Source organism: Molothrus ater, chromosome 6, assembly GCF_012460135.2.
Source record: "Molothrus ater isolate BHLD 08-10-18 breed brown headed cowbird chromosome 6, BPBGC_Mater_1.1, whole genome shotgun sequence".
NCBI lineage: Eukaryota > Metazoa > Chordata > Aves > Passeriformes > Icteridae > Molothrus > Molothrus ater.
The window spans coordinates 47,124,436-47,148,785 of NC_050483.2; the positions used below are offsets into that span (position 1 = coordinate 47,124,436).

A 24,350-nucleotide genomic window follows, 5' to 3' on the forward strand; every position below is an offset into this window, starting at 1 on the left:
AATGTGGCACAACTATGCACTGAGAGTTTTTTCACTGCAGAAATAAATAAAGAAAATCTTCATTCAGCACTTCCTGTATTTCATAAAGCTATGGCTTTACTGAATATCTTATAGTCCATTGGTTTTATTGCATCATATTGCAGTTCGGCAACTATAATGACTGCTTTTAAATACTGTAACAATCTCCTTTGTATCAGCAATTACCAATTTCTGCTTGCCAATTCCTTTTCAAATACTTCTCAGCTGTTAAGCTTTCATACTCTTCACACATGTATAAAGGCAACCTGTTTGCTTCAGACTTACTTACTTACCTGTAAATAGCCAAAATATCCCCACTACTTCTACCTGTGAATTACAGTGTGCAGTCCACTACTGAAGCTGGCTTATGCTTTGTTTTAGTGTAGAGCAAACTACATTTGCCACACAAGGGGTGGCTGAGGTCACTTGGTCTGTTCAGTCTAGAGGAGGCTGAGGGGAGACCCCTCTGCAGTTACAGCTTCCCGTGAGGGGAAGAGGAGGGGCAGACACTGATCTCTCTTGTGACCAGTGACAGGACTGAAAGGTTCTTCACCCAGAGGGTGGTTGGACACTGAAACAGACCCTGTGGGTCCCTTCCAGCTCAGGATATTCTGTGATTCTATGATTTCAGAAGATTCCTGAGTGCCATCTGCCCCTCCTATAACGCTCCTGCCCTGGAATGTTCATTCTCCTAGGGATTAGGGCATTCCTTTAGGACAGAGAATGCTGACAGTTTGGTAGAAAACCTCCTAAACAACACAGACACTGACTTTATTTAACAAAGCCAAGCTATTTCATCATAAGCATTCTCTCCAGTTCCTTCAATGAGGTACTTTGAGCAGCCAGAAATAGGCAAAAGAGGAGAAATCCCAACACTTACTACTTGTTTCTCAGCTGCCATGACTGCAGCTGCTGCTGCCACGGTCTGGCGGCCCAGAGCCGCGGTGTTGGTGCAGTCGGGGGGCGCTGCCTTGGCGCTCCCGGGCAGGTAAACGGGAGCGGCGGCCTTGGGGGCGGCGCGCGACGAGTGGAACAGAGAGTGGTTACACGGGTAAGAGAAGGAACGGGAGGGATGTTGACTTGGCACCCTTTGCTTCCAGCCCACTTTGAACTGGTTGTGAATTGGAGTTGCTGGTGGGTGGTATGGAGGTGGAGGAGGGGGCAATGGTGGATGGAAGGCCACGAAAGAGTCCAGTTCTGTAAACATGGTTTCTGCAGTGGGAGTGCTGTTGACGCGACATCGTCCAGACTGTCTCACTGCCAGCAGTGGGCTCTCATCCCCAAATCGCTCATCAGGAAAGAATTTGTGAGGATTCTGCAGAGGTAAAAGACCCAGCATGTTACAAGACAAAGGAGGAAGACATCTAGAAAAATCTCCCCAACACTCTCAGAAACATGCTAATACTGTAACAGCCTGGCTGTCCTACATACAGGCTCACCAACACTACAAGGTGACTACAGCTACCATGCAAAACTGATTGGGGCTTTTCTAAAATAAGACAAGAAGCATCAGATTCACTGTAAGTTGACCAACAGATGCATTTGCTTTAGCACCAGTGTATAAACAAAAGAGGGATATTCAGTTTCCCAGTCCTGACATGTACTGTGCAGACCTACAGCATAAGTTACCACTTTTCCTCCTCTCTGTTTTAAGAATAAATAATAATCTAGGTTTCAAGTTATGGTTCTACTGTTCTCATCAACTGTCTCTTTAGCAGTTTTATTTTGTCCCCAAATTTTGTGTCAATAAGAGCCTCCTGAATGGCAATGACTTTTGAGAAAACTATTTATACATTGCACTTACAGCTTTATAAAATCACATACATCAAATGCAGCTGGTGTTTGCACCTGGACAGTCACGCAGGCATTTCAAAGCACTTGTGTGTATACACAGCAAGTACTCCTACTGCAGAGCACACAATCCATCCCTTCATGCTCTCACCCAGCCATCCTCCATACCTGCAGGAGCTCAGCAGCAGCATCAGAGAGGCCGAATTCCCGCAGCACGCGGATCTGGATCTCGTAGCTGACGGTGGCGCCCTCCCCACAGTTCAGGGCGTAGGCGCGCTGCACCTGCTCCGTGTGCCGCAGCTCCTGCAGCCGCCTGATCATCTCCTTCACTACCAGGAGACTGGGAACTGCAGGGGGAACAGGGAATGCAGAGGGGATAAGAGAGAGGCCTTTCTTTCAACTCTGAGACAGTAAGTTTGATTGCAATGGTTAGATTTATTCTGAAGGAAAAATCTAACATCAGGCTGCCTTGCCTTTTGTTTTTTTTATAGAAGCATTCTGCCAAGAACTGTTCAACTTAACACATGTTCCACGGAGCATCATTAAGCCACATGGGATAACACACATCATACAAATGATAAAAACATACACCACCTCTCTAGCTTCTGCTAGAATGAGCCCCAAATAGAGCTTTCTTTATAAACCCCTCCTGATGCAGGAATTCCATGATTTGAGGTGGGGGCAGGATATCTTAAATAACAACTGAATGTTCCCTCATGAATTGCACAAGCCAAGAATTCATTGATTTTTTTGGCATACATTTCATACTTCTAATGTAGTCCTATAATCAAAAGAACATAACACCAGTATGTAACTAGAGAAAGGGCATTTTACAAAAGTTACACAAAGTGTAAGCCAACAAAAACCTGTTAAAATTATGTTGTTTTATGCACTCATATTGAAATAATTTAAAAAAAAAACATTCCAAAAGAAAGTAATGCATAATTTTGGGTATTTATCCTGTTGCAAAACTTTCTCATGCCACTTCTTACTGCTGCTTGATGATGAATGATATTTTTCTGTGGTGTTTCTGTCCTAAGGAAAATGTGCTATAAATAGAGAAGACAAATCCAGATCTCTGAGTGTGTAAGTCCTGGTGTCTGATCCTTTACCAGCTTTACCAGTGTTATGTATTACCATGACCAGATGTCCGTAATGAAAGCTCATAAAAATTAACCAGATCATACAGCAAGAACAGTGTGAAAAGACATTTGCATTACAGAGAAGGAGAAACACCACACAATTACAACTAGTACCAACTTCATGAAGTTTACATTGGTACATGAAGGAGAAGTATATGTAAAATATAGTGCAAAATATTCCCCTCCTTAATGGAGTTCCTGTGCTGAGAGCAGAGGGAAGGAACCCATTCTAACCAGTCTTCAAGGCTCTACCCTCCATACACTTAAATTCTCCTGAAAAAACCTGGTTTAGCAACCAGATGTTTAGCTACAGCCAGTATTTTGCTAATACTTAAAAAAGAGGATCTAAGAGAAGTCTGAAGCAGACCTCCAAACTAGTAGGCATAAAAATGATAGAGGGTTTTCATTAAAAAACAGTCTTTTCAAACCCTAGCTTTTTTGGGTTTTTTTTACTACTATTCATGTGAAACACATGGAAGAAAGATTATGTGTATAAAAAAATACAATTATCTCAGTTGCAAGACTTCTAATTTAGACTGAAACTGGAAAATGCGTAAAGAAACCCAACCACTTGAAGAACCTGGCCTCAAGTTAGAGCAGGCTTCAGCTGAACTAATTTTACAATAATGCTGCAGGAAGAGCACCAAAACACACTGCCAGCAGGTTTGTGCAAACACAGTGCTCAGGCAGAGGGTCCAAGGAGAAGGCAGGGACAGAGGGGAGCAGCTGAGCTGAGAAGCACCCCCTGCTCTGAGCCCAGCCCCGTGGCCGTGCAGGCGGTGCTGCCCAGCTGTGCTCCCAGGGCTCCCTGTGCCCCATCCATGCTCCAGGAGGGATTCCTGTACAAGTCAGAGGCTGGGACAGGCTTTAATCTCCTCACATTAATGGGTCCCATCTGCCCATTCTAGCAAAAAGGCACTGGCAAACCAATCAATTCTTTTGCTTAATTACAGGACTAAGCAAAGCAAACAGTTGCCAGGACACAATCTCCAACTACTGGCCAGGCTCAGAGCTCATATCTATGTTCAAATCAAAGAACTGACAATAATTCCTACCTATTAAATTGTACAGAACCAAGACACAGGGGAGTTTCAGATTGGTCAAGATGTCTCATGCTTGCCAACAGAGCCAGTTTTTCTAAGAACATGAGAACTTTGGCAAAACACTGAAAACCTCTGAGAACCTGTTGCCTTTCTCAAATTCTTTGGAAATTAGGATTGAGCAAAGTGTTATCAAAGTCCTATCTTATATGAAATACTTTGCATACAATTCATGCTAAGTATATTTACACTTTTCTAGAGAGGGAAGTCCAAGTACTATAATGCATTGCTGAGATGCCACAGTTTTGCTGAGGGCTCCAGATTGCTAAACAAACAATTGGTACTTTTATCAAATTTGTCAAAAATAAGTTCTCAGAAGCTCATTTTCAGCTTTATCAAGTTTCTTCCTAGACTACAAGAAGCAAACAGATCAAAACCATTCTACAAAATTTCCTAGAAATCTTAGAACTAAACAGTGTTTCAAATATTCCTAACACTTCAAATTAAATTCTCTTGCAGCAATTTCAATCCATTACTTTGGTCCTGGGTCTAGACTGTAAGAATAGTTTATCTACTTCTTTTCAACATAGCTGACTGAAGAGAGACCTAATTGATATATAAAGAGCTTATAAAACGGGGAATGCCATAGGCACAGCATTTTCTTCACTGAATTAAAATGTAATCTTGGTCATTTAGCTATCTAATCCTGCCCTCCAAAATATCCACTGACCCTGCCAACTTGTCATCAGTTGCAAGCTTTGACAGTGTCTTCTCTATGCACACTGAGTATAAATGGGACAGGGGAAAGGCAGGAAGAGCTAGATGCTTTAGGAACCTCACTAGATAAATTCTTCCAGTCTGACACCTAAAGTTCATATGCATAAATGACAAAATACATTTAGTATATATTTTCCTGGCTTGCCTATGGGGAATGTCACACCAATCATCCTGAAGTCAGGAGAAGCCATATTTACTTGAGCCTATAAAAATGCACTCTGACACATTCTTCCACAAGGAATTAAGATGGTTTGGCTTCAAAGCTAAAGTGGATTTGGTAAATTGAAGTAAATGTGTTTTGAATTCTCATTTCCAGTACTTTTCTGGCATACTGAGTTCAGCTGATTTCCTTACAAGTTATGTTCTCTGGCTTTTGATTTTTGAAAGAACTTTTCCAGACTCAAAGATCTTACCTATATTGGACAACTGGTTTGTAGAAAACTGAGAACCCTATAGAAAATTATGAGAATAGAGAGCCATGCACCAGCAAGTGTTCTACCGTGTTTAACCCGTCCAAGGGTTTGGTGTCCATCTAGTTACTCTGCCATCCAAAACCAGTTAATGTCTTTAGGGCAGACCAAAGCAGAAGGACTATTCCTGGTGCAGAACTAGTCTCCGAGGAAATGATGAATTCAACAACTGACACTCACTCCACCCCACACTCCCAGGAGCTGCCTGGGCACAGGACACAATCGGGAGCTCACCTGGGATCTCGTTGGCTATAACTGAGGGAGGGCTGCTCTGGTTGGTGCTGACTTGCTGGTGGGTGATGACGTGGCAGCACTGCGGCACCGCGTTGTTCACCATGTACAGCGTGTCGGGCACGTTGGACATCCGCACCATGCGCAGGCGCACCAGGTCCGTCTGCTCCACCATCATCTCATCCAGCACCGACTGCAACGACAGCACCACAGCCCCGTGAGGGCACCGCACACACCCAGTGCCACTGCTGCCAGCACAGCCCCAGCCACACAAGGGCTGCTCCACCATCATCTATCTCATCCAGCACCGACTGCAACGACAGCACCACAGCCTCATGAGAGCACTGCACACACCCAGTGCCACTGCTGCCAGCACAGCCCCAGCCACACAAGGGCTGCTCCACCATCATCTCATCCAGCACCGACTGCAACGACAGCACCACAGCCCCGTGAGGGCACCGCACACACCCAGTGCCACTGCTGCCAGCACAGCCCCAGCCACACAAGGGCTGCTCCACCATCATCTCATCCAGCACCGACTGCAACGACAGCACCACAGCCCCGTGAGGGCACCGCACACACCCAGTGCCACTGCTGCCAGCACAGCCCCAGCCACACAAGGCTGGCTGTGTCCACACCAGAGGAACTTTGTCAGGCCACAAACAACTTCTGGCTTTTTAACAGCGTTTTCTATTCCATTTTCCAGGCATGATCATAGCTGGGTTTGAGCTAAGAGCAGGCAGGAGAATAGTTTGGGAAGGATGCTTTGTTTACTTCTCCTGTCAGATTAGAACTGACCTTCTCGAGACCAGACCCTCTGGACTTAGGACAATTACTGCCTATGAGTCTCAACTTTCTGTGCCATTGAGTAGAAGGCACTAGCTTGAAAATGAAACATGTTTTTCTCAGACATCTAAAGAACAGAAATGGATTTAGGCCTACACTTTGAAGATTCTTAATTAAGATCAAATGAACTTATCTCAAAAAATGGTAGGTTAGCAGGGGAGTAAAAAAAAAAAACCAAAAACCCACTACTCATTCCCAATTTTTTCATTTTACAATAATTAAACTATCTACAGGAGGAGTACCAGAGACTACATTTGAGAGTCCTCTCTCTAAGGTAAAAAAGCCTTAAAATGATTTTAAAATACTAACAGCATAATATGAAACCAGTACGAACAAGCAGGAATTCTGACAGGGGTATGGGTGTTGTAAGAATGCACTTTTTACTTTGGATAAATACTAAAGCACTCCCATAGCATACACTTGAAAACTAAGAATCAAACCTTTATCATGTTTTTGTTAGTTTTAGCAATCCAAGATACAAAGAGAACATTTTAACCAGCTAGCCTTCTTTTGCTATTTTAGTGCCACTTGGTGCTCTCTAACTGCTGTGCCCAAAATGCAAAGCAGTTTTCTTCCCTTCCCTCACAGAGGATATCAACAACATCTTGTATCTTTAAAAAACTTTTCTCTCCTAGATAGAGGGCAAGAACTCCAAATTCACCAGAGCAGATGTCAGAGTCTGTAGTGATGTGGATGTGCACAGCTTCACTGAACCCTCTTGTTCTGTTGTCACCTGCACTGCTGGGACTCAAAGCTCTCGATTCAAGTCAGAGTCACCTGAAGTGGTGGCATTGGTCAGCGACACAAAAGGCTCCCATTCTGTCCAACAGAACGTGGCACATTCCTGCCCCACACACCACCTCCACCCTGCCACCAAACATCAGCACCAGAGATGCTACAAGATCTTCAGCTTGACAGTGCCCATGCAAGAAATTAAATAGGGAAGTGACTGCTTGAGAGGGAAACAAAGATGGAAACAAATTCATTCAAATCGGACACAGGATATTTATTCCATTTTGCGGAGGATCACAAGATTTTGGGTATGTTCTGATTTAAACAAGGTGATGAAATATCAGTCCTCTGCCGAGTGGAATAGCAGTTCCCCACCCAGCTCTGGTGGGAGCTGGGGAGCCTGAAAGAGCTGGCACCAAGGTTGCTGACTAGCTGCAGACTGGGACTCTCAGGCTCTCACCTTGCCATCCGCCTGCCAGGAGGGCTGCCGAGGAGCTGGGCCGGCAAACTGGCTGGAAACCAGGGAGGTTTCCCTCACAACGTTGCTTTGTTTCCGGTGGAATTTCATCAAGATCTGTCTCGCAAACATTTCAATTTCGACAAAAAAAAATTTTGTTGAAATTTTTCTGACCAGTTCTAGAGACTTGAGCCTGATGATCAATCTTGTAAGTCTTGTTAAACTGAAAATGTTAGTATTTTAGGCCAGTACATGTAAAGAGACAAAACATCCCAAAATCTTTCCCTGTTTACAGAACCCCCTGATGACTCCAAGCTGAGAACAGTCAAGGGTTGCTGATATTACCTTAGCCTCCTCCACATATGGTGAGAACAGTCTTGGCCGCACATATATTCCAGCATTTTTTTGCCGCAGCCAGGCATTTGACTTTCCACCTTCTGAAGTTGGTAGCATGTCTGAAGGAGGAGTACTAATCAGGCCTCTCTTCATCTTTAAGAATCAAGAAAGAGTTTTACGGGTTTTTAAATATTAATATGGTAAAAACTTGCAATAAATGCATTCTTTACAGTTTTAGCCTTTTGATAGATTTAAAGAACACAAAACCTAACCAGAAAAACAGTGTTACACATCTATTACTCTCTATGATAACATTTTAGAAGTTCATCCTTAAAATAAACAAATGAAACCAACATCCACCAAAGGAAAAAACCCTCACACCTGAACACTGTAACATGCAGAGATGTATTTGTATGAGACTACTGACTTACTGCATCACTCAGTACTTCACTGTTCATGGGTAAGATGTGCTCAATGCGGACAAAAGGTAAAAGTGGAGACAGGATCTCCCTCAGCTCTTCAATGTCAAGATCTCTCCTCTTCACACCTCTTTTATTCACACTGTGAGCAGTACCACTGAGTAAATTAGGCTCTGTGGGAAGGAACAAGACATGCTAAGTTTTCATCAGAAAGTTTAGAGAGGATAGCGGGAGGTACAGGGCTTACCTTACAGGGGAGGTTAAAGAAAAGGAAGGAAAATTCTCATTTTATACCTGTAGGGCTCATCAGCACGGTTCCACAAAACTAACAACTGAACAGGGCACTTTGGTGCTATGGTCCAGCTGACAGGGTGGTGGATTGGTCAAAGGTTGGACTCCATGATCCTGGAGGTCTTTTCCAACCTAAATGATTCTATGATTCTACCTCATGCCTTAAAATCTTGTATGAAGCATCCACAGAGACAGGTTCAGTTTATACCAGCACGGGTCATTGGCACAGCTGCCAGCTTCAAAGTGTAAGCCAGGCAGAAAACACAAACATAGCATTTGCCATAAATATTTGGAAAGCTCTATTAAGAGCTATGCCATGAGAGCAGTAAAGTAGTTGCACTTCCCTGCTAGCAGTTCTCCCAAGGACTCTCCTGTAGCTCCTCTGCCTCTCCCCAGCAGTTTTCAAAGACACTTTCTATCAATTAAGTTCATTTTCTATCAATTAAGAAGAGTCCTGAGGGATACATTATTCTAGCTTTCTTGTGTAACCCACCTCAGTAACATGGTGTCAAGCCCTCTCAAATTGATCTCATGGTCACAGGACACCTATTTGTAGCAGAAGTGACATCCTCCTGGAGACAGCAAGATGACCTTGCAGCCCACATGTGTATTTTAGGTATTGTACCCAACCTGCATGTGACTGACTAGCTTCCCTCTTTGAGGAAACCTGTCAAACATACCCACCCTGCCTCGGTACATGCAGCTAAAGTTTTGGCCACAGCTCCTTACATTCTCTAATGCTTTGTGACACCATCACACATTCAGAGCTGCAATACAAGGAGTGTCACTGAGGAATTTAAATTAAATTACTAGACTAAATCTGGCCCCAATCTGACAGAATTTGGCGTCACCATTATTTCTGCTTTTGCTTATTGTGTTTTCTCTTGATCCCAGATAAGAGATGTAAGCTGTTTACTTAATGAATGCCAGAGCAAGAAACTGTGCAGTGATCCCAAAGGAGCAGCTTCTGCCCCAGCCCAGGTCTGTTACTGTTTAACTGGCTCCATTATGTTCCAATGTGCCCTGGGACAAACACTGGGGAAATCCTGTTTTGGAAATAGGTAAATACTTACTCAGGACACTAAAAACACATCCTTTAAGTAACTTTTTGTTGCATTTCATAAAACATGTCCATGACAAAGCAGTTGTATTGCAAGCAGTGACAGTGGATTTCAAAAGCATGGCCAGCCTTCCCAAGGCAGTAGTTACACCAGTACTGCTCTTTTTTCACTCAGGTAGGTTCTTCCCTTTCTGCTCCTCTTGTGGCGCTATGTGATTGACACTTGGTAGTGCAGATGAACTACAAGATCCTTGCATTTGTTATTTGGGACATACATGTTTAACCTACTTCCCATATCTAACATGTGCAAGACTGCCCTTGAAGTTACCACTGTAGCAATAATGTGCATCTAGGCTCATAAAAATACATTTATATCTACTTTAGGGAAAACACTGGTGCCACTTGTTGGCTTGTTTCTCACAACCACAGATTCCTGTCAGAGACACACACTCAAACTGAAGTGAAAGGCTGACACAGTAAACTAAGAGTAAGACTACCGTGAGAAGCCTGCATTACAAGATACCACAGGGGGCTTTCATTTGATGAATTAATTACAAGAAAAATAATTCTGAGACAACAGGAAACCAACAAGATTTCAAAATCAGACAGTCATACAGGTTGAAAGGACCTCTAGAAGTCTGCATCAGTCACCACCAATGTCCACACCTCCCAGGTAAGGTACAACACATTGCCCTTCACTGCATCCAGCTGGGCAACCTGTGCCAGTGTCTGACCACCTGCAGAGTTTCTTGTATTTCAGTTGGTGCCTCACTGCCTCTCATCGTGTCCTGGGTGCCAAGAGGAAAGTGCTGCTCTATTTTCTTTGCTTCCTGCCATCAAATATTTATAGACTCTGCTAAGATCCCCTCTAAGCCTTTTCTTCTTCAAGCAAATAATCCCATCTCTCTCAGAATGCTGTGTTCTCATTTTAGATAACAAAACCTTTAAAGAAAGCAAGAGCATTCGCTTTGTTTTGACTATAGACAAAGTAGATTAATTTTCCCTAAGACTCACCAAATAGAACTGCCATAAATTTTGTTTTATTTGGTTTAGTACTGCACGGTTTAAAGGATCCTCACCTCGATCTGCTATCCTCTTCATCAACTGGTGTTCTCCCCATTTAATCAGATATTTCAGAATATCTTGTTCACTTGCCTGTAGAAAGAGGAAGTCAGTAATCTGTGTATGCTTAATATCACATGCCCACACACACACAAAAAAAAAATAAATCACAGGTCTTTTACAGGTCTAAAGAAGCACAATTGTACCTAAGCATGAAGTATTTGCACTTTATGATCTGCTTACCACTTTCTCCTAATATTTTAAGCTGTACTACAGGTATATCACACCATGATTTCTAGATTCATATTACTTACTGAATCCCTATGAAGAGGATGTTTTGTACAGAAGGAAAAGTTTTATTTAGTATGGAAACTTACAGCTGTAAAGTTTGAATTACTAAATTTAATTAAAAGGGGTAGTTCTACCTCTGGGCATTTCAAGCTTTTGTTTAACATTACAAATTCAGTAATATAAGCTCTCATGGAAGATCAACAGTACTGTTAATTGTAATTTCTGAAATGCTTTAAGTTAACAAAAGTTTTAAAAAAATACTTTAAATAATCTCTAGCACTTAATCCTTTACAAAAAAGTAAGATTGAGATGAATGCATTAAAAAAATCTAGTAATCTTTAAGCTGTTAAGGGGTGGTCATCATTATAAAGCTATCTCCTCTGAAGAGCAGTGGCAGCAAAAATCCAGAATCTGTTGGCCAGTACAGTTCTCTCTCCCTAAAACCACACAATCACTGAAGGCAAGTGACCAAAAAAAAAAAAAATTGTGCAATACTTTCTAGTTTATTAGCTCCCACTGCCCCAAATTAGCATGTGTTGTTACAGCAAAACTACTTCCATCATGTAATTTTATAAATCTCTTAAACAGGCAAGGCAAATATTGGATTCAGAAATGCTTTGTTTAAAATAATTTCCATGCATTTATAAACTATTATTAGACTTCTAAGCAACAGCATATACCACATTTGGGTTGTGTTACAATCCAAGAACAAAACAATTTTCTTAATCACTATTTCCATTTAATTTTTTGACATATTACAGAAGGAGTGCTTAGCGTGTACAAGCCCTCTTGAGCCTACAATTTAAAATCAACTCCTGCCAAGCATTTCCAATAATGGTAGAACACATCCTGCTAGTTCTACAGGAGAGCTGTATCTGCACTGCAGGTTACCTGCAGATAGTCAGACTGGATGGCTGTGAGCAGGTGGTCCTTGCTGAGCTCGTAGAACACCTCTGAAGTCATGACCTGGGTGAACTCCTCACAGAGGAAATGCAGCGCCTGCCGATGCACCCACTTGGAACCGTAGGGCTGAGAGCTCCACTTCAGAATGGCAATCAAGGTGTCCAGGGAGATGCTCTCAGCAATAATATCTTCACAACCTACCAAACAAGGGCAGGAATCAACAGTGTTGTTACAGAGGCACTTCCCACTGAAGGAACAATACATGTGGCTAAATCTGTAGTAGAAAGGGTTATGTACACTCAGTGAGAGTAAAGACAGGTGCCCTACAAAACAAGGTTGTGTTTTGACTAGAAGTACAATCATTTTAAGTTTATGATTCCAACTATACAGTTATTCACTTTTTTAAGGCACATGAAGCATCATGGCTGCTGGCACACCTGGATAAACAACTGGAAAGCTAGTTCAACCCATTCAGAACCCCCTTTGGTTATCTGAGTGTTTAATACATTTTAACATTGAGAATTTGAGTCACTATTGCTCCCAGCAGATTCACAGAAATCCATGAAGTGTAACAAAGGTGGGATTTTTGCCTGTATCACTTTGGTCATGGACCCTCCTGAGACAGACCATGCAGAGGAGAAGAAACACAAGCTGTAACAGTGCAGGTACTCAGCTACTCAGTACAGGATGAGGGCAGCAAAGCATCATTTTCTGACTCACAGAAAAGGCAGGAAGCAGTGGATGGCTGCTCCAGGCCACCACAATGGCCTCAACATCCAGCAAGGCACAGAGGGTGCCAGGACAGGGAGCACAGTCTCTGACATGGAAGAAGAAGGGAGGCAGATGTATGAGAGTCTGCTACAGTTTCTTCCTACCCACTGCTTTGTTAGGATTTACTCTTTCATAAAGTACACATCTTCTGAAGGACAGAGAGCATTTCTGAAGGGAAATGGAGCTGGTTTGGAAGAAATGAGGAAAGACTTGCTGTGGGAGGGCTGAAAACATGGGAACTTGGGACTAAGGAGTTAAGACAGATGATACCACAACGTTGATAACTTGAAGCTTCCAATAGCACTTTGCTGATTTCATCTGTACATTTGGTTTAGCACAAAGATAGCAATTTAAAGAAAAAAATTCTCAGAATTATACATTCCAGTCTCAACCCACTACAGCCACAAAATTACAGTTGTGTTTATGCCTATAAGAGGAGCCTAGAGAGTTCAGAGCTACATGTCTACACTGCAATTTTACTTCTTATACATCATCATTTTTCTCTCCGTTTCAAAGATACCTAAAAACTAAACTTCCTTTAGGGATGTGTATCGCATTACTGAGCTCTCAAAATGTTGAGTAAAAAGTGTTTAGCACAGTAATCTCAGCCCTAGTCAAGACAAAGACAGGTCTCCTGATGCTATACATTTTGGTACAGGCTGCATACAGATAAAACACACTAGCAGTAATTCACAGAAATAATAGAAAAATCTTACTTTTCTACATAGGGGAGCATACAGACTATATTAATATATACAGAATATATGTTCATTCCATTTCCATCATAATAATGTGAAAGCTATGGAGTAGGTAGTAACAAGTGAACAAGCTTCTTCAAGTAGGAGGGAACTTGTCAAAGAAGCTACTACTTAAGAAGTAAAGTCACTAAAATGGGAATTTAAACAGGAGGGCTAAGAAGGTAGTAGAAAGCACAGTTTAAACATGAGACTGGTTATAAATTTACCTGTTCTATTAGACACATATATTTGTACCCAATGCTAGAACAACCATAATGTGGTAATTGTAAGAACAATACTCTACCAATAAAATTTTCTAAGCTTTTCAGGAATATGCCTGAATGTATACACAATTTTGGACACAATCTTTATTAAATTTCTAAACCAATTTATAAGAGTAGTGTCTGTCCCCCAACAGTAATGCATTTTACACCAGTTCATATTTAAACCAAACTTTCCTTAACAAGCAGCTGGATGATTTTTTTTCACTGTGTGATTCACCCAAGAAAAGGAAGAATGAATGCAGCCACTGACAGAAGGGCTACCCAAAGCACACACATTTGTGACCCATGCAGCACATGCAGCTTTACACTGTGCATCCCCAGACAGACTCTCCATTTCCTCCTGACAAAAGAGGTGAGTGGTGAGTCAGGTTTCAACACAACTGCTTTGTCCTTCACCATTTTCATACTGAAATAGTATGGCACGTCTCAGAGCCACCTATCTCTGTGAGGTTACATACTGTCATTACTACTGCTAGTAAGGACAGATGCCTCACTGTAGATACTGACCTCTAACCTGCATGGAAGCACTGGCCTTAAGTGAGCAGGGCACAGGTAACAAAGCTGGGCTGGAGTCACTTGGAACATCACTCCAGTCATCACCAGCACAGGTAAGAGGAGAGGATGAGAACTGTTCTGAGATACATTCCCTGGGCTAAGGTACAGGTTAGTGAAACTGCCCCCTCTAGAAGACGGAATTCCCCAGATTCCTAGAGGATGAAATCTTAAATCTTAAAAAGTTCTGGTCAAGAATCTGAGAAACAGCCTTAAACAAACAAACAGTAAGCAACTGAACCATCCAAAACCCAACTTGTCATCAAAAAAAGCTCAAAATACTTCTGCCTATGTCAGAAACATAGAGTAAATAAAGTCTGAAGCTTTCCACTTCAGGATCCATTTTTATCCAAACAGCAAAGGGCTGACATTGCATTTAACTTTGTCATGTGAGTCTCTCTCAGCTTTCCTTTTGGGGCTCAAGAAAGGAAAATGTTAAGTTAGCAGCAAACCTGGCACATGAAAGAAAGCGGTGACTAGTTGCAATTTGCTTAAGAGAGGAGTTTGACTCCCATGAATAAGAAACAAAATAGTTTGAAACCATTATTTAGGGTCATCTGCACTCAGCCTTCCCCTGCTAAACCCTAACACAATTTTTTGCATGCAATTATTCTGCTTGCATGCAAGCTGACTTCAGCAGAAACTGCATTCCCCTGAACTCTACACATCACACATAAGGACTGCTCCATTTCCAAGGCAGTAAACCCACACACTGAAATCAGTCACCAGGAAACTCAAACTACAAGAGCAGAGACTTATCTTAAAATTGATGCCATTCCTAATATTTCATCTGACATTTATTTTTGAAGTAAAGATGCCTGCCCCCTGAAAAGACACCAGAAATGCAGTTCCAAAGATCTGAGCAACACCAATTTATAGAAACAGTTCACAAGCTCAGTCTCAATTCTTCTGTCAAGTTCAATTATTGCACAACTAACAATAATATGACATCAGGTGAAAAGCTCACTAAGGATGACTAGCAAATGAAACACTTGTCTTCCCAAGTAATTTTAGCCATGGGTCAGAAGTGTGGGATTATTAAAAGTATTTCTTCTGAAGTAAGCATACGGTAATAATTAAAGTGTTTTTTGAGCTTTTAAATAAATTGGGGCAACACAATTCTAGCTATGGAGGGAATCCAACTTCCTTTCTTCTTTGGCAGAGGTTTTTTCTGCTTTAACAATCAGCCACTTGGCAAAAAAAGTAGTCATCTAATAGCCACAATATTGCTCTTCACAGTGGAACAGAGCATTTTTTCCTGTGAATATTATTTTTTAATACTCAGGCAGCAACAACCAGCCCAAGATCCATTTGCTGTGTCCCACAAACTCCTGGGACCATTACTATCCTTCAGAGATTCAACCTAGAATCTACAAAAGGGAAAGATAACTGTCTCATTGCACAAATGATGCTATTCCATGCACTCCTTTTGCTGGATGCCAATGGAGCCTTCCTACCATCAGGTCCTGGCTGCTTCTGCAGTTCTCTCCCAAATGCAGCCCCACAGTCCCTCCAGACAGAAACAGCTTGAGGCCATGTTCAGCACTCTAGCTAATGGCTTGGGATCAGGACAGTTGACAGACCTACTGAAGACAAGTCAACTGCCTTCAATAATTAGCAAAAGTAGCATTAAGCAAACCTTTTACTAGAAAACTGTTAGCTTGATTTAACTCATTCTGTTGTGAAGATTTTCCCCCTAAATTTGTGCACACCAGTGGAGCTAATGAAAAAAAAGTAGTAAGAATTCATCTTAACACTGAACTGAAATCTAGAAGTTTTTTAAGTTTGTCACATTAGGAGAGACCATGCTGGCAATCACAGGAACCATAGTTTTTGAATGTGTATTTAATACTGCTACCATGGGATCCCTGGCATTTCAGCCCTCCTAAAACCAAGAGTACTTTTGATGTCAGGCAACATCTGTTTCTAGATCAAACAACATACTACTGAATGTAGCAGAACTTCCAAAAAAGCTTCTAAGTTCTTCTACTTGTCAAGAGTAAACTCAACACCTAAAATAAAAGCAAAGTAAAGCAAAGTCGGAAATCGAGGGCTTTATTGTCAAGTCTTACTTTAGAAAACTTCTTTGAATCAGGTGACAGAAAAGGTTCCCAGGCAAAACTATTTCATAAGGTCCCAGTATCACAGCAAAACATTCTGTACCTGCACCTTAGTGGGACTACTCATGACAGTGGGTAACAGGGCCAAGATGCAGTAAAGGATTCATATATGTAATACAGCTATCTAATAAAACTAATATGCCTGAAATCAAACTTCCCTGCAACAGCAGGGCAGTCCTGTAAGACTGGAAGTGGGGAGTATTTTAACAATGTGTGATGAAGAGGACTAGGGAACTGATTTCATTTTAGTAACTGTATCACAGAAGAGCAAGGGATAAGTGATATTAAACCAAATCTTTGTGAATCAATGTGTTAAAATAATTGTACCAGTACAGTTGAGAGAGGGCAGCAAGGTAGCATGAAGACAGAAAAACTGCAGAAACAGAGGGCAGAAACAGGCAGGCAGAGCACAGAAACATCCCACTAAGGGATATGCTCCAACCTCCTGGAGAGAGCTCTGCTGCTCACAGCCTCTGTGAAAGCCCTGAAGAGTTTCACTTCTGACAGTAAAAATTACCAGAGCACCCCTAAGAGCAGCATCAGTCCTATTAGGTACAAATGGGTTTCAGTACGATCAGCTCTACTGACCAGATATGCTTGCTGATTAGTTCATTGAAAAATTCATTTCAGTTTCTCTTGAAAGATAAGTGAGAATCCTCAGCCAAAACAAATCAAGATGAAGGTAGAGGAAATTCTAGATAAAGGTTGTCCTGCTTTACTTGCATGGTAAAGATTCATTGCACATACTCATCACAGTCTTCACCATAGGGAATTACCTATTAAATCACAATAGTCAGAAAAAGGAGTATCACTGTGTTAGGAATGGGAAAATTTCCATGGAAATAGTCAAAGCTGAATCATCTGCTGAAACTGAAGAAAAATTACAACATCTGGATACTTAGAAAGGTCCCTGAAGACAAATCAAACTAAAATCTGTTGAAAATAAAAACAGCTGATCAGAAGCTTTAAAATACATCAATTTCACTTGACACTCAGTTACAAACACCCACGCAAAACTGAGTGGAAGTGAGAAAAATGAACTGGAAAGAGAGCCCAGACTTAACATCATAAGCCCAAAAGATTTTCCACGAAACCAGGGAGACAAGCCTTCACAAGTTCACAACTGGGCAGCAGGAGTGAACTGAAACAAAAAACTTCAGCCGAGGGTGTGGAAATCTAGAGAAGAAACTTAAGACATCAGCTACTGCAAAAGCCAGCTGATGGGATCAGTCAGTACTTGGGGAGAACTGGACACCTGCTGCACCACAGAGTGGAAAAACACTGCCAGAGATCCAGGCTAAGAGATGTCAGGAGAACTGCCTGCTCAGTGACCTCCAACACCTACACAATGCTGCCTCTTCCCCATCACTCTGCATAACACCCAGAAGTCAGATGTTTGAGTGACAGCTTCCAGCACAGAAATCTCCTAGAAATCAGGAATAGGATGGACACTACTGAAATTAAGATCTCCCATCTACCTCATGTTAGGTATCATATAAATGAGGACAAGATGCTACAATTAAGTCAGAAACAAGAACAGTGGTCATGACCAAAGCACATCTTTAAGTGATCTCAGTCATGTGCAGGCACATAGTTTTCCCTGACCAAATAAGCTTCCTTTTAATTTTGATTATAAGATTATACCAGAACAGTTCTTCCATGTCTGCACAGTACCAGTGACCTAAACATGAACTCTGCAAATTAAGTATGAAACTATTAGATTCTGATTCCACTGGCATATACACAGTGCTTACTACTTTCTCCTGCAGCTAGGGAATGCAGCACCAATTTGTAAAATCCTAATTAGGTGAAGTTAACATCTAGAATTTCAATATCTGAAGGAGTGCCAAACCTACATTTTTTAGTATTTGATAATTTAATAGATTTCAACACTTGCTGATTTTACTGCATTTCTCCCCTGTGTGTAACAACAGCCCCACCCCTCAATCTCACTACTTTTGCAGTCAGAAAGGGATTTACTATGGAAAAAAAAGAAAACCTCTGAATGCCACTACATCCCTCTACCTGCTCCCTATGACCACCCTCAAAACACTACAGCTCCAGTTCATCCAGAGGGCCACAACACGAGCCTGCACTGCTGCACTCTCGGGCTCCAGCCACTCAAGTGTGCTGCTGGAGTGAAGCCCAGTGCAGCTCCTGCTGCTGCCTGAATTATTATTCTCCTAGAGGTAGTACTGGGGACAACTTCCAGGAAAAAGCAGAGATCTTGTTACCATTGACTCATGGGATATACATTCCAGAGCAGCACCGTTCTGCAGTGCATTACTGAAAAGAGTGCCAGTTTAGGACATGCTGATCCAAGTGAGCTCAACTTAAAGTGAGCAGAAACAAACTCAACACCAAATAAAACATCAGCTCATTTTTCAGTATTTACTAACATATAGATAGGAAAATGGCTTTTATTTTCTAAGTTTACCTAAGTTTCTCTTGCAAGTTCTCTATCTGTCATTGCTTTTCTGCTTTGCTATAACTGACACTGCTACATCAGAGCACCTCCAGATCACAATTGTTCCAGTTTAAGTTTCCATTCTGAGGAAAAGAATTGCACCCTCTTCATTTATGAAACAATGCATAATTATTCAGTGCCTCACTGAGGGTTTCATTCACTATTTAATCCTCTCATTAGTATTCCCTGACCACGTTAAATCCTTTTAGCACACACCAAAATTGATAAACTCCATCACCTCTTTAATTTCAACCCATTTTCCTTTCTGGCTTTCAGCTGATCTACAGAGTTGTTTTCAAGTACTATTAGCTTGTGCATATCACATAGAAATTAACTTAATACCATAGTCCAACTGTAGTGAAACTTCTTGTCCCTTCTGAAACATACTGAGAAGGAAACAACAGAAATAAGAAATACGCAGATAGAGAAGAGAGGATTTGAAGGAGTGCCATGATGTTAATCAAAGTACTGGAGAACTTAGCCTACAAGGAAAGACTGAAGGAAGTTAGGTCTCTTCTCCCTCAAGAACAGGTGGCTTAGGGGACCTTGTCACAGTATTCCCAGACCCTGAGCTACTGTAGGGCAGCTATAAGGAGGACAGGGGTTCTCTTCTCTAAAGAAGCCACATGAAGGGGCAGCAGGTGTAAATTCACTGGAAAACATCTCAACAAAAACTGTTTTTGCAATGGGAACAGTCACTTCACCAGGACAATCTCCCCAGGGACACACCACTGGTGGTTTTCAAGAAGTGATTGGACAGAATGCTGGACAATATCACCTAAGCTCACTTTCTCACTCGGATAGGTTGGATCCCATGATCTTTTGAGGCCCTTTCTAACCTGGGCTGCTCTGTGACTGGATGATTCTGAGCCTAAGAACAGCCCAATTGCATCCTGTAGCATGTTGCCTCAGAAAACACAGCCCCTTTGATCTGTGCCAGTTTTATTGTAGTACAATTATTTCAACTTTCAGCGCAATCTGAAAATTAGTTTCCTAATGTCAAACTCCACAGGAACTACAGTAGTTCTATTAGTTTCTCATATCCTTATCACTCTCAGTTTCATGTAACTATTAGGAGAACTCATTAAAAATATGACCCCTTCCTGCAGTGCTTATACCGCCCTTTCCTGTCCACTCTTTATCAAGTTTCCTATTTTACTCAGGATTACTTTATAGCTTACAATATAAGGTTTCAATCTTATCAAACTTAATTTGACAGCTAGAAGTTATGGATGTACAGACCTACTGTAAAAAGTTACTTTTGTTAAAAAAATTAAACTAATTTAAACAAATTTAAATAAATTATGTTGCTGATATATCAGTGAGTTCCATTTTCCCTTTCTCAGCTCAAAAGTGAAATTCTTATTCCCCATCAGCAAGGCCTGAAGCAATTCTCAAGCTTCATTATACATCATATGGCCACCAAATAGCTCAAACACCAACAGGCAAAACCTCAGGCAAAGCTGCTGCCACCACAAGAAGCACCTTTTGTGCACTGATCAGTGCTCGGACACCTCACCTGAGACTGCAGTAATTCAGCTCAGGAGGTTGTATGTAATCAAGATTTGAATGATCTTCAACAATAATGGAAGTAGTAAAACTTCCTAAACTTTATGTCTGAAAATACTGACTGACCCTGCCTTCAGGTCTGTTTATAGACAGGCAGACATTAAAGACCTAAGATTACTGCAATTAGGCTGTTTAAGTTTTCCTTCCAACAGAAAGACTGCAGGGTTGGTGTCTTTGACACCAACTACAGAAATAGTAATTCAAATTTACTGCCCCGTTATGTATATGGACACTTTGTAACAAGTCTAAATATTTCCTCCTCTTAGCAAGGATCTCTCTGTAGTTTACACCAGAAAATGGATTACAGAAAGCAGATAAGCATTAGAAATATCAAGACCAGTTATACTATATTATAAAGATAAAATTAACATGCTTTGCATGCTTCAACAGTGATGAACCATACAACTACATCTCTTGCATGGCATTTCTTCTGTACCTAGAAAACAGATGCATTATTGCAACTTACAGATGGAAAACAAATTCCATTTCTAAAGGAACTGTCTGGCCACTGACAGCTGACAATGGGCATCCCTACACTGCAAAATTAGTAAAAATTGTTCTAATAAGGTCATATATTCTACGAGGACAGTATTACATACCTTGTGCAAGCATGTTAAACTCCAAGAACAGTGCTATGTGATAAAGCTCCATGGCTTCTTCAGCCCTCGTCATGTTTAGTTTTCCTGCTACAAGAGCCTGAACTTCACTTAAACTGCCCACCGAAGGACTGGAGTGCAAAACGGAGAGGTCTACCACATCTGTATACATACAGTTCAAAATGACCTTAGCATATTTTTTTGGTATGATAGATTCATCCAATATAATTCTAGTTGGAGTCCGTAGAGTTCGGTCTGTGATTTCTTCACCAGTTCGTATCCTTCTCTGCAGCAAGTGGCGGAAAAAGGGAGATCGTGACGAAATAATAGCTTTGTGAGCTCTGAGCTCTTCATCTAGACAGTTCTGACTTCCACCAAAAGTTTCAACCAAGTCAGAGTTGGATGAAAAGCTAAGAACCACATCGTAGTAGCACATATAATCGAACAGGGCACGCATGTCAACATCTAAGGAATTTGGTGTTCCAAATTCTTCACTAAGCTGCACAAGAATATCAACGTTTTGGAATCTCGAATCCTCCATTCCAAACTCGCCCGTATAAAGGTAGTGTAACAAAGCAGAAAACATAGGCATATCTATGCCAGCTGTGTTAATATCCATTATTATTTCTGCCCCATACTCTGGTGAGGAAGAAAGCAGCGTCTTAAAAAATGGACATCTTGCCGCCAATATCGCACGATGCACAGGAAAACAAGTTTCTTGAAATATTAAGTCTACATCGGTACAATATTTGTATTGATAAAGTTCAGCCATGTCTTTTTGTAGCGTCCTGGCTTCTGGTCTTGCCAAATTAGCTTGTAGATAAAGTTCCTTTAAGGCTGATGTTCCTTCGTATTCCTCTACTAACGCATTAACATCTCTGACATCCCAGCCTGAGAGGAGCTCCCGCATCTGCTTGGCATGGTCGGCAGATCGGCTCGATTTCCGACGCTTAATGAATTTCTTTTTGAGGGTGGCAAGGCCAGAGGTTTTCTTTTTCTTGTCTTGAGGTTTCTCATGGCCATGGTCAAGGCTATACAGCTTTGATTCACAGCCAAAACCTTGATGAGAGTAGGATGATGTCCCTAAAGGCAAAAAGAAAAATAGAACACATTTATTCTTTATATTTAAAAGGAAGGTCCATAACACCTAAATACTCCATCAATGATTCTGAAAGTTATACAGATAATTTCACAACTGAAGCCTTTTCTGGCCATTAAGAACACAGCCTTTTATTTGCATCTACAAAGTTTGTAGTTTGCTGGGTTTCAGGGTGTTTTGGTTTGGTTTTTAATGTTTGGTTTTTTTTGCTTGGTTGGGTTTTTAAAAAAACATATTCAATTTTAAGAACCAAGCAGTGCCAGTTGATGTAGCTCTATAGCATATGGTACACTTACCTGAGCAGGAAGAGAATACTGCAATTGTAACAGTAGAAGTGTAATTGTATTGACCTTTTCTAAACCTAATATCTCAGTGAAATACTAGCAATCCCCCCTTCAAAGTGTTTTCAAATTCTGTTTGAAATTAAGCATCACTAAAACAACAGACACATACCTGGTATCAGATAGCTACAGTCACAACAAAAAAAGAGAGAACACAGTACCAAAACACTCAGGAATTATTTTCAGAGATAATTCAGAAAGAAAAGTAGAAATCCTGTCATGCAATAATCAAGGAATGCCAAAGTCAGACACATAAAATGGGTTCCTTTCCACAGAACTACAAATACTCATTTGTGCATCACACCATCAAAAAGAATATGGAGAATGGAATTTTTACTGTATTATTGAAGATTTCCTGTGAACAGAGCATTATACAATTAAAGTATACATATATTTATTTTTCTTCTCAAAAATAATTTATAGGGAAATTATACTCGGAAACTGATAGAAATTCAGTGAGGAAAAAAGGAATCTGCATTTCAACAAGTAATGGAAAACCAAAGTAGCGTTTTAGGAAAAAAAAAAGAGTTAAAAAACCACAGCTTTAATGTGAGAGTCACACTTCTGTTTAAGGGTTATTTTCTAATTTAAGTTTATTTACAGAGCTTTCACTCTAAGCCAGACAGTGAAGTATAATAAAGCCTCTGTTCTGGCCTTATTATCGAGCAGTGCAAGATGGCCCAGGAGCGCAGTCCTCAGGGAGACAGGGCACCCAAAGCTGGGCTAGCTCGTGGTCATCGCTGCAGGCTACGCTTCAGCAAGCCTGGTGATTGCCAGCATTGCCAGCTCCATAGTGGTATCAGCTCTCTCAGGATCTCAGCTCTTAGCCTGCTAGGTAGGGAGCCCTTGGCTTGAGGCTGCAGCAGACGGTCGAGAGGAGAAGGAGCGCCTTGGGTTCCACAGCGATGTTTACTGCAGGGGAGGCCATGAAGGTTCCAATGACAGCTCTTCTGTCAAATGGGCTAAAGTAGGCCCCTTTTATAGGGTTTAGGGGGATCCAAACTTGACCAATAGCAAGGGCTAGGTAACATAGCCTATAGGGTTACAGTGATAAGCTTTGGGGCAGAGATCAGAGAGACAGGAACTTATTTTGCTGTCTCAGCAGTTCCTACTGTTCAATTCGCCATGGGGCCTTACCCAGCTCCACGGGGTTTGCTACAGCAAAGAACCTCAGACGTGACAAGAAAAGAGAAAAGGAAGTACACAAATCAAGCTCCCACTTCTGAACCAAAGAAGAATGAGAAGAAAAGATTTGCAAATGCTACACAGATCAATAACAATCACAGGTTCATCTGAAATAGTATTTATCTGTTTTCTCTCAGGAATAGTTCATGTTTCTGTTAGTACACTTGTGCAGCTTCACTACTTATTGCCAAAGATTAAAAAGCCCATCCTAAAACCAGAGCTTTTGGGGCCTTTTACAATGTGTTCTAGAACTGCAGTCTCACAGCTCCACCTGTAAGAGGCAGATTTGCTGTGATGCTGTTTTGAGATGCTGTTTTGACAGTGATGTTATGGCCCAGTCTGACAAAACACAGGGCATTTAGTTACCATGTAATTTCAAGTATTTCTCGAACTTTGAAAGACACAGGAGTAATTCAAAGCTGTATTTGAGACTAAGGCAGCTGTAGCAACCTAAAAGTTCTGTAAATTGTTTTATTGTTTAAGCCTCAGTAACTAAATAACTTACACAGTGGCTTTTATGTCAAGCTAATTAAAACTCCCACAAATCATGCAATGCAGTGGTTTTATGATTCTTCTATTAGTAAAAACTTTGAGAAAGAACTTGGTTTTATTTGAGGAAAGAAATCTAACCATTTTATCCAAGTTTAAAATTTGCTTGATCAGGCAACATGTTATTAATAATATTGAAATTTCAAGAAGTGAAAAGAATATCAATTTAAATGAAAATAATAGGAGTAACTCAAGACAACTTCAAAAAAGAGGT

General features: G+C 41.2%; 1 protein-coding gene across 2 annotated transcripts in view; it reads right to left on the bottom strand.

Moving 5' to 3' along the window:
- Positions 1–24,350, bottom strand: part of BTBD7 (BTB domain containing 7) — a 52,362-nt gene that overhangs the window by 5,941 nt on the left and 22,071 nt on the right. Inside the window, exons 3-11 of one of the 2 annotated variants that reach the window (XM_036384416.2) lie at positions 20,966–22,045; positions 11,855–12,063; positions 10,690–10,765; positions 8,272–8,432; positions 7,850–7,993; positions 7,508–7,621; positions 5,473–5,662; positions 1,978–2,156; positions 899–1,333 (exon numbers count right to left, since the gene is read on the bottom strand). In XM_036384416.2, the coding sequence (XP_036240309.1) occupies positions 899–1,333; positions 1,978–2,156; positions 5,473–5,662; positions 7,508–7,621; positions 7,850–7,993; positions 8,272–8,432; positions 10,690–10,765; positions 11,855–12,063; positions 20,966–22,045 (2,588 nt within the window). The remainder of the gene's footprint in view (positions 1–898; positions 1,334–1,977; positions 2,157–5,472; positions 5,663–7,507; positions 7,622–7,849; positions 7,994–8,271; positions 8,433–10,689; positions 10,766–11,854; positions 12,064–20,965; positions 22,046–24,350) is intronic. The other variant, XM_036384417.2, reaches the window with a different exon arrangement.